General features: G+C 45.1%; 2 protein-coding genes across 2 annotated transcripts; one reads left to right on the plus strand and one right to left on the minus strand.

Moving 5' to 3' along the window:
- The first annotated feature begins 1,846 nt into the window (after positions 1-1,846).
- Positions 1,847-7,083, plus strand: LOC124697696 (DNA (cytosine-5)-methyltransferase 1A-like). The gene is made up of 11 exons (XM_047230243.1): positions 1,847-2,556; positions 2,701-4,162; positions 4,295-4,459; positions 4,565-4,745; positions 4,848-4,959; positions 5,041-5,188; positions 5,272-5,469; positions 5,558-5,836; positions 5,931-6,092; positions 6,184-6,402; positions 6,754-7,083. Exons 1-11 carry the CDS (start codon positions 1,847-1,849, stop codon positions 6,892-6,894), a joined length of 3,777 nt encoding a protein of 1,258 aa, XP_047086199.1. The 3' UTR covers positions 6,895-7,083.
- A 317-nt stretch (positions 7,084-7,400) lies between these two features.
- On the minus strand, positions 7,401-8,462 carry LOC124700836 (PRA1 family protein E-like). The gene has a single exon (XM_047232904.1). The coding sequence runs from the start codon at positions 8,443-8,445 to the stop codon at positions 7,741-7,743; it is 705 nt and encodes a 234-aa protein (XP_047088860.1). The 5' UTR covers positions 8,446-8,462; the 3' UTR covers positions 7,401-7,740.
- Between the last annotated feature and the right edge of the window lie 1,092 nt (positions 8,463-9,554).

Genomic DNA, 9,554 nt, shown 5'->3' on the forward strand with positions numbered 1-9,554 from the left:
AGAGATCATGAACGAATTTGTTTTGCTTGGCTAGTTGCGCAGAATGCGCTCTCGCATAATTGCATGTGATAGATATTTTTCATCTGCCACATTTTTTTTTCATCTCAATCGCACTCATTGTTATGTCATCTGGGTCGTTGTTGTGCATCATGTGGATCTTCAATAGTTGCTATCAACTGAATTGAACTAGTTTTGTCCAAGTTCACCGTTCTATGTCCATCCATGGTGTAGGTCCTGATTGTTAGGCAATGTGTTAGTACTGAATTGTATGTTCTGATGTAATTTTTAAACTACCGTTATTGCAGTTTGATTTCTACATAGACCTGAACTTCTACTTGACATATCTACTCGATTCTGAACTTTACAGGGGATTAATGACGAAACTTCCACGTTCTGCTGATACTTCTGCAGGTATATATTCCCCTTGCAATTTTTGTTTTAGAAATCAACTTATTAATGAAAATGCTTTGGTTTTTGCAATATTACACTTCTCCATATTGTCAAACCACATGGTCAGATGGTATTCTTTCTTTTGTAAGTTTGATATTGTCAAACCACATGGTCAGATGGCCTCTACCACATGGTCAGATGGTATTCGTTTCTTATATATGTATGTGTGGCTAGGAATTTGGACAACATTGTTATTTACTGATACATTTGTCATCTCGGTCATTTAGATGAACATTCAGCAATATATTTTCAAGGCCATTTTGTACAGGGAGTATAAACTAGAACTAGTTTTGCTACCATGAATTGGTGAAGCTTGGCTAAAACTTAGTTACATGGGGTAGAATATAAAAGAATGAGTATCTAAACATCAATTTCCAGCTGGAGGAAAGTATAGATGATATCACCGTAAATAATTGTAACCGTTAAATCACATCATAAAGTAGTTCAATAATTAGTAACCAAAGTTGTATAGGATGTGTGAGATAACTTGAGAACCGAGTGCCGTTCCGTAGAATAGTTGCATGAGTGCATGTTCAGTCCACCCGCGGTTTGAGGCATGGCCTCCATGTGGCGCATCATATTATGTTTCTTACTAAAAAAGACAAGAGTCGATCAAAAAACGTTGACCAACGGGGGAATGATCCCTCCCTTGGCTATACGTTGTTAGGTAGGATGAGACTTTCGCGGTTTATTCGCTCCTGCAGCGAAATTACCGCGCATGGGGCAATCGAACCCGGGTGGGCTGGCTGCGCACTCGCTTGCCGACAAGAGTCGATCATGCCCTGCATGTCTAGGTTTTTCTTTATGCAAGACATTTTTTCCCGCGCATTTGCAACCATCAGTCATTTATCATTTTCCACAAAGATAGCAATGTTTGGTTTGCTTGTAATATTTTCTTTTGGTTTTCCAGTTTACTTAGGTGCTTTGGCTAGCCTAATGGTGTTTTCTGGTTTTCATTTCTTTGTTTTCTTTTTTCTGTTATAAGTTCTGCATCATCTTAAAGTTTTTCTAACATAAAATTACACTCATTTTGGTGTGTGTTTTTTAAAAAAGCTTAAGCTATTAGGAGTAACCATATATATGTCTACTAAGATCCCTACATAACCCACATCTTGATTTAATTAGACATAGCACTTACACATGCTCGCGTCTTCGGCTCAGTGCAGAATCCATGGCCATATTGATAATTAAAAGTATCAAAACTTGGTATTGCCTTGGTCCAGTTGGGAAACTGTGTTATTTGCCCTTTTTCTCTACTTTGTTTAATACTCTCAACTATGTGCTTCATCTTTACATGCTTGCATTGTGTTCGGTTCTTCCAACGTGACCAGCATTTTTGTGGCTGTCAGGAACAAAGAGGCGCAGAGCAAAGCCTCGTAAGAGAGAAGTGGATGACATGTCGGAGACTGAACTTGACAGTTTAACTGAAGAGCACCACAGTACCGGTGAAAATGGTCAGGCCATTGTCCGGAAGAGACCAAAGAGAGCAGCTGCCTGCTCTAATTTCAGAGAGAAGGAATTCGACTTATCTGAAGAAGATTCGCCTGTCAAAGTCAAGGAAACCCGGACTGAAGAGGAAACAGAGGCTGTTAGGTTGACACTGGTGCAGGAAGCGGAAGAGTGGAAGGTGACAAACAAGGAGAGAAGCAAGCGTGGAACTTCGCAGAAGAATGTCTACATCAAGATAAGTGAAGCTGAGATTGCTGATGACTACCCACTGCCAGCATACTATAAACCTTATACACCAGAAACGGATGAGCACATAATATTTGACCATGAAGTTGGTACGTCTGTGCATGATCTGCCAGTAAAAATACTCAACAACTGGGCTCTGTATAATTCAGATTCCAGGCTCGTTTCGCTGGAGCTCGTCCCTATGAAGCCAGGCGCAGAAAATGATATAGTGATCTTTGGATCTGGTTCCATGACAGAGGATGATCGTAGTTTCCATTCAACAGCTGAGGCAGAACAGTTATCTTCTTCGTCCTCAAGTAAATCTGGCCAGAAAGATGACGGAATTCCAATTTATCTGAGTCCAATCAAGGAATGGCTTGTAGAGTTTGGCGGTTCAGTGATCTGCATAACTATTCGAACTGGCGTAGCTTGGTAAGCACTCCAGCAGCTCTGTTTCATTTTGTATTGTAAGCACACATGTTCAATTGCTTGCCATGCATCTAGGATCTTGCGATTCCTTCCTATTTAACCTCCTACGTAACATATGAATGTGTTATAACGTTTCAAATATTTCAGGTACAAACTACACCAGCCAACAGAGCAGTACGCACCATGGTGTGACACTGTCCTTAAAACAGCAAGACTGGCTATCAGCATCATGAAACTTTTAGAAGACCAAACTCGTGCTTCAAAACTTTCTTTTGATAATGTTATCAAGAAAGTAGCACAATTTGATCGTGGGGACGCTGCATTTATTTCAGCAGATGCAACACTTGTCGAAAGATATGTTGTGGTGCATGGACAGATAATTCTTCAGATTTTTGCACGTTATCCACGTAAGTCTATCCAAGGGAGTGCCTTTATCAAAGGCCTTGCCAGAATGATGAATGAAAAAAGACACACAAAGCTATCAGTGAAGGAAAAACCTAAAGCAATGAGAGGCGGTAATCTGAACCCAAGCGCAAAAATGGGCCCTGTAGAGAAAAGGAAACTGATGCGCGCGACAACTACAAGGCTGATCAACAAGATATGGGGTGGTTACTATGCCACCCATTTCCCAGAGGACGCAAAGGAGGGAGATGTGAATGGTGAGCCAAACGAAACTGAGGAACAAGAAGAAACAGAAGATGATGAAGCTGAAGGGGAGGATGAAGTTGAAGAGAAACGTATCTCGAGGACCTCGCCATCAGAATGTTCTAAAAAGCCCTCATCAAGTACTCGTAGAGAAATTGAATGTGAAGGTCAAACAGCCGGAAAAACAGAGTCTGGAGAAGCTTTATATAAATTTGTTAGAGTCCGAGATCTAGAGATTGGTGTTGGTGGAGCAGTCACTGTAGAAGACGACTCAGGCGAAGCCATCATGTGTTTTGTCGAATATATCTACCAGAAACTTGATGGCACGCAGAGGATTCATGGAAGAGTTCTGGAGAAGGGTTCACAGACCGTCCTTGGCGATGCTGCAAATGAAATGGAGGTATTCCTTACTAATGACTGTTTTGAATTTGAGGTAGGTGACATCAAAGAGTCGGTGACTGTCAATCTCCAGAACATCCCTTGGGGCCACGAGTACAGAGAACAGCAAGAGAGGGACAATGCAGAGGAGAGGAAAAAGAAAGGCTTGCCAACGGAGTATTTTTGCAAGAGTTTATATTGTCCTGAGAAAGGCGCATTTTTCTCCCTCCATTATAATAAACTGGGCACTGGAACTGGCACTTGCAGTTCTTGTGAAGAGCGAGAAGCAGTCCGTGAGGAATTCAAAATACTATCAGACACTACCTTTGTCCTCAGGAACGTGGCATACACTATTCAAGACTTTATTTATATCAGACCTGAGTTCTTCTCCCCGGTGGAAGGTCAAGGCGCCAACAAGGCTGGAAGAAATGTGGGGCTCAAGCCTTACGTGGTATGCCAACTGCTGAGTATCAATGCTCCTGCTGCTAAGAAAGCTGATCCAGAATCAGCGCGCATCAGTGTAAGAAGGCTATACAGGCCTGAAGACATTTCTTCAGATAAAGCTTACTGTTCAGATATCAGAGAGGTTTGCACTTTGTCCTGTTGTTCACTGTCTAATATTCATCATTTCCATACAAATACTGTCAAACGCCTGTCATCCCACCTAATCTTTTTTTGTACCTTTGGTCTTTAATGCTTTTTTTTTTGTTTGATGTAGGTATACTACAGTGAATATAAAATGAGCGTGCCTGTGGTAAGGATTGAAGGAAAATGTCAGGTCACCACTAAGGACGACCTTCCAAATTCGAATTTTCCAGCAGCGGTTGATCACGTCTTCTACTGCGAACGTCTATATGATCCTGATTCTGGAGCTCTCAAACAGGTCAGATAGCTAAATTCAGCTTTTGATCTGCCCCAGCTACTTCTGCTTTTATTTTGTTGAGAACTCTCTTCAGATAGTTGACGAGCTTGTCTTGTCTACGAATAGCTACCAACCATGACTCTAACAAGGAAGGCGTCTACTTCAAAAAAGGATAAAGGAAAGCATATTATTTGTGATGATGACTCTCTAGCAGACAAGAAGGATACAGTAATATCAGCTAACTCTCTAGCAACTCTTGATATTTTTGCTGGCTGTGGAGGATTATCTGAAGGGATGAAGCGAGCAGGTACTATATTTCTATCTGCATATTTTTTTAAGATGCATGTGCATGTCGTTAGGTATAACACTTTGGCCTCTCCACATACTTTCTGATCATCCAACAATACAGGTGCATCACATACAAAATGGGCAATTGAATATGAAGAACCTGCTGGGCAAGCATTTAAGGAAAATCACCCAGAAGCTGCAGTATTCGTCGAGAACTGCAATGTCATTCTGAAGTATGCAATCCCATTTGCTCTCTGGGCTTAAACGGTTATTCCTGCATCCTTTAACTCATTTTCTAACTATTTCCCTTGCAGAGCAATAATGGATAAATGCGGTGATGGTAATGACTGCATTTCGACTGCTGAGGCCTCTGCGCAAGCAGATAACCTTTCAGCGGAGGAGATTAAGAATCTCCCCGTGCCAGGTGAAGTAGAATTTATCAATGGTGGCCCTCCATGCCAGGTCAGTTGTTTCACCCAGAGGAATGCTTGATGTTTTGTCAATCTTCCGCGCTGCTGCTTGACATGTTGTGCATCTTTTCTTAGGGGTTTTCTGGGATGAACAGATTCAATCAAAGTACATGGAGCAAAGTCCAGTGTGAGATGATTTTAGCATTTCTGTCCTTTGCGGACTATTTCCGCCCAAGATTTTTCCTGCTGGAGAATGTTAGGAACTTTGTTTCATTCAACAAAGGCCAGACCTTCAGACTGGCAATAGCATCACTCCTGGGGATGGGATACCAGGTGCTTCACACTTCCTCTTCTCTGTTTGTCCTTGTGCTATGGCATTCTTTCACTTCCGAATGTTCTAACCTTGTCCGCATGTTTGTAGGTTCGATTCGGAATTTTGGAGGCTGGTGCTTTTGGTGTCGCGCAGTCTAGAAAAAGGGCATTCATCTGGGCTGCTGCACCTGGGGAGACTCTTCCTGACTGGCCAGAGCCAATGCACGTCTTCGCTAGCCCTGAGCTGAAAATCAATCTACCAGACGGAAAGTACTATGCAGCTGCCAAGAGCACAGCTAGAGGAGCTCCTTTCCGCTCAATAACAGTAAGAGATACAATTGGAGACCTGCCACCGGTGCAGAATGGTGCCAGCAAACTAGCAATCCAGGTATATATCGCATCATCCCTCCTCTACTTGCTTCTGTCGATGTTCTCGATTTGTATCAGGCTATCAGCTGAATGTACTTTATTCTGTGCTCCAGTATGGAAGCAAACCCGTCTCCTGGTTCCAGAAGAAGATTCGAGGTGATACGCCTTCACTGAGTGACCACATAGCCAAAGAGATGAACGAACTGAATCTCATCAGGTGCAAGCGCATCCCAAAGCGCCCAGGGTGTGACTGGCATGATCTCCCAGATGAGAAGGTAGCATTCTGCCATTTTATTCATTCTTTTCTGCTGTTTTCTGCTTTCTTGGTAACCATGTGATGTGATAATTTTCATGATGTGGATGCAGGTGAAGCTATCCAAAGGGCAGCTGGTGGACTTGATCCCTTGGTGCTTGCCCAACACAGCCAAGAGGAACAATCAGTGGAAAGGCCTATATGGGAGGCTGGACTGGGAGGGCAACTTCCCCACATCTGTGACAGATCCCCAGCCAATGGGCAAGGTCGGCATGTGCTTCCACCCTGATCAGGACAGGATCATCACTGTTCGTGAATGTGCCCGATCTCAGGTAAAGCACCCTTTGCACATATCCCTGTCAACATGAACAAAGTGATATTTTTTCCCAAGCAAAAAAAGTAGCTGCATAGACTACACTATAAACATCCCCTGTTGCCTTGACAAAGACACTTGTCCAAAATGAAGTAATCCATAGGCTAGTTAATCAGAACCAGATAATCATATTAATAGTTATTATCTGCAAGTGTACGCACAAGTTGCCTGGTCCATCGTTCGGCTGAACCTCCAGGGCAAGCAGAGTCAGATCAGAATCTAATGCATGATGCCATGAATCAAATCTGTTACCATCTTTGTGAAGATCTCTGATCCAGTCCCATGACATGACATGAATGCGTGCTTGCAGGGCTTCCCTGATGGCTACCGCTTCGCCGGCAACATCCAGAACAAGCACAGGCAGATCGGGAATGCTGTACCACCTCCCCTTGCCTACGCTCTAGGGAGGAAGCTCAAGGAAGCCATCGACAGCAAGCTTTCAGCGGCTTAAGTTAACTGCACTCTAGTGGCACTTAACTTATCAGTGGGCATTATGTAATTTGCGAGCAATAGACTCTGGAGCCATTACAGGCAGGCTGGTTATATCATATATGAACTAGTTTCTGTGTACTCTTATATGAAGGATGGTTAACACCATCAGGATGTTGGTTCATGGTTATAACTTCAGAACATACTCTTAGCATTGTGGGAATAATAGTTTCTTTTGAAAACAGCAACTGTATTGCAATCGCAAGAGGGCTACATGATTGAATGCAGTTTTCTGTTCTTACAACTTTTGCAAGTGAGAATTAGATCGTTATAATCAATATTGTTGTTTTCCAAAGTTGTAAGAAAATACAGCGGCAACCTACCTTTCGTACTCGTCAGATGAACACCCAGCTCTTGAGCTCACCTATCAACTTCATCTCTTTGAGGTATCAACTCTTCCCCTAAGAATCTGCTTTGTTGACCTGCTGCAATGTTAGTCTCTATTCGTGCGTAAGAATAGATAGAAGATACACTGAAGTTGAGAAGCTTTATTTCCAGAATTAGTTAGTAGGATGGATGGATGGATGATTTACACTTGCCTGCACCTTGGAGCAACAACTTACAAAATTTCCCTTTAGCTCAACACAACCGGCTTGAAATTTTGACATAAACAACAAGTGGTACGTACTAGAAACAAATCGAAAGTCCCCACAAGGGAAAAAAAAACAAATCCTATACACAAGATGATTTAGACTACAAGTGTTGAAATCCGAGAGCATTACATCTTCTATTATCCAAGAAGAGATGAGAAGAGCCAGACGAAAGATCCTCTAACTTGCATTCTTCAGAAGGAAAGTTTTTCAAGGGCTCATCTGGGGAGCGCGCTGTAGCCGTAGGGGCTCCCGGTGAATGAGGAGACGGCGGCGTCGAAGGCGTCGGTCTCGTCGAGGTACACGTTCATGCGGAAGGCCGCGTGCACGCCGATGATGGCGGCGGCGAGGACGAGGGAGACGAGGAGGTTGAGGCCCGCGCGGGTGAGCGCGACGGCGAGCACGGTGGCGGCGGCGAGGGCGGCGAGCACGAGGCGGTCGTCGACCTCGCGGCCGAGGCAGGCGAGGCGGTCGCCGGCGCGGCCGAAGTAGAGCGCGAGCCAGGCGACGAAGAGGGCGAGGAAGGCGAGCATGGAGGCCGGGCGGTAGACGAGGCCGAGGAAGACGAGCAGCAGCGCCGCCAGCGCGTAGTTGGCGCGGAAGTAGGCGAGGTTGCGGCGCGCGCGCGCCCGCGCCTCCCCGCAGCTCTCCGGGCGCGCGAACGCCGTCGCGTCCAGCGCCTCCCGCCACGCGCGCGGCCGGCCGACGGCGGCGGCGGCGGACGCGCTGGCGCCGGCGCGGGAGAAGAAGGCCACGCCGGCCTCCGCCGCGGTGGCGGTTGGGGGTGGTGGGGAGGAGGAGGAGGGCAGCGCTGGGTCGGCGGCGTCGCCGTTGGGCTCGAGTATCGGTGCCGGTGCCGGTGGCGGCGGGGAGTAGGGCGGGACGGCGCCGTGGCGCGACCAGGAGGCGGTGGAGGAGGACATGGCCGGCGAAGAGTGGATCGGGGTCGGGGGATCGTGGCGAGCTCGATTGATTGATTGATTTGCTGTTGCTGGATGGGCTGGGTTCGATGATTCGATTCGATGGATGGTGTTTTGTCGAGTGGATCTGGCTGGAGGAGAGAGAGAAATTGGGGATTTTTATGATCCTCAGAGATTGTTTGGCAATTGGCGGGCTAATTTAATACCTCGGCTTCCACGTATAGCGACGTGTTTGCTGCGACGTCGGCAGATCGAATCGAGCGGCTTCAAACGGCTTCGCCCACGCAAAGTATGTGTCGATATCAAATTATCAACAACTGTAACCTGCCAGGACGTGAATTCACGGCGTATTGACGGGGAACGTGCAAAGTGTACCCACAATGTTCTGGCCGACTATTCATTTTTAGAATCAATTTCATGAACTTTTTCCAAAAAAGCTCATAGGTTCAGTTCGTTAATTCATTGTTTGATTCATCAGTATTTTTTCTTAGAAAGAAAGGGGCCTCCCCCAGTTTCATTAACGAAACTTAACAGTTTTTTTCAGAGTCGTTACAGTGCATCCTATGCATTGCAAACAAGCAGCAATGCAGAATACATCCAAGCATGAACCACACATTTTATTTGATCCACATAGCTACATCAAAACATCAAAAAAGCAAAAAAAAAAAAAAACGCACGACAACATTATTTTACATGATACAACGGAGTTTTTACAAGTCAAAAGTCTTTCATTTTATTACCAAGAAGAGAATCGACATGTTTAGTTTGTGGAGAACGGACGCGAAATATATAAACACAACAACAAAATTGTGGTCATGGAACATGACAACACAAAGGACACCACTTGACATGGGTACCAACTCGCGTGCGCATACACGCACAAAAGCTAGGTAGAGAACATCCGTCAAATATCACTACAATTGTCATCATCGTCAAGCGTTGTACATGATCCCCCAACTTCGACTTCACGATATAGTGGTTATCACCACAAACTGTTGCATGCATCCGAAGTTGGTCCATATGCCGAACAATCAACCATGCACATAAACGTAGACACGTCCAACTCCGATGACGAGTATGGTACGAGAAATGTGCAGGGGCTTGCGCCCACC

Source organism: Lolium rigidum, chromosome 3 (genome assembly GCF_022539505.1).
Source record: "Lolium rigidum isolate FL_2022 chromosome 3, APGP_CSIRO_Lrig_0.1, whole genome shotgun sequence".
NCBI classification, from domain to species: domain Eukaryota; kingdom Viridiplantae; phylum Streptophyta; class Magnoliopsida; order Poales; family Poaceae; genus Lolium; species Lolium rigidum.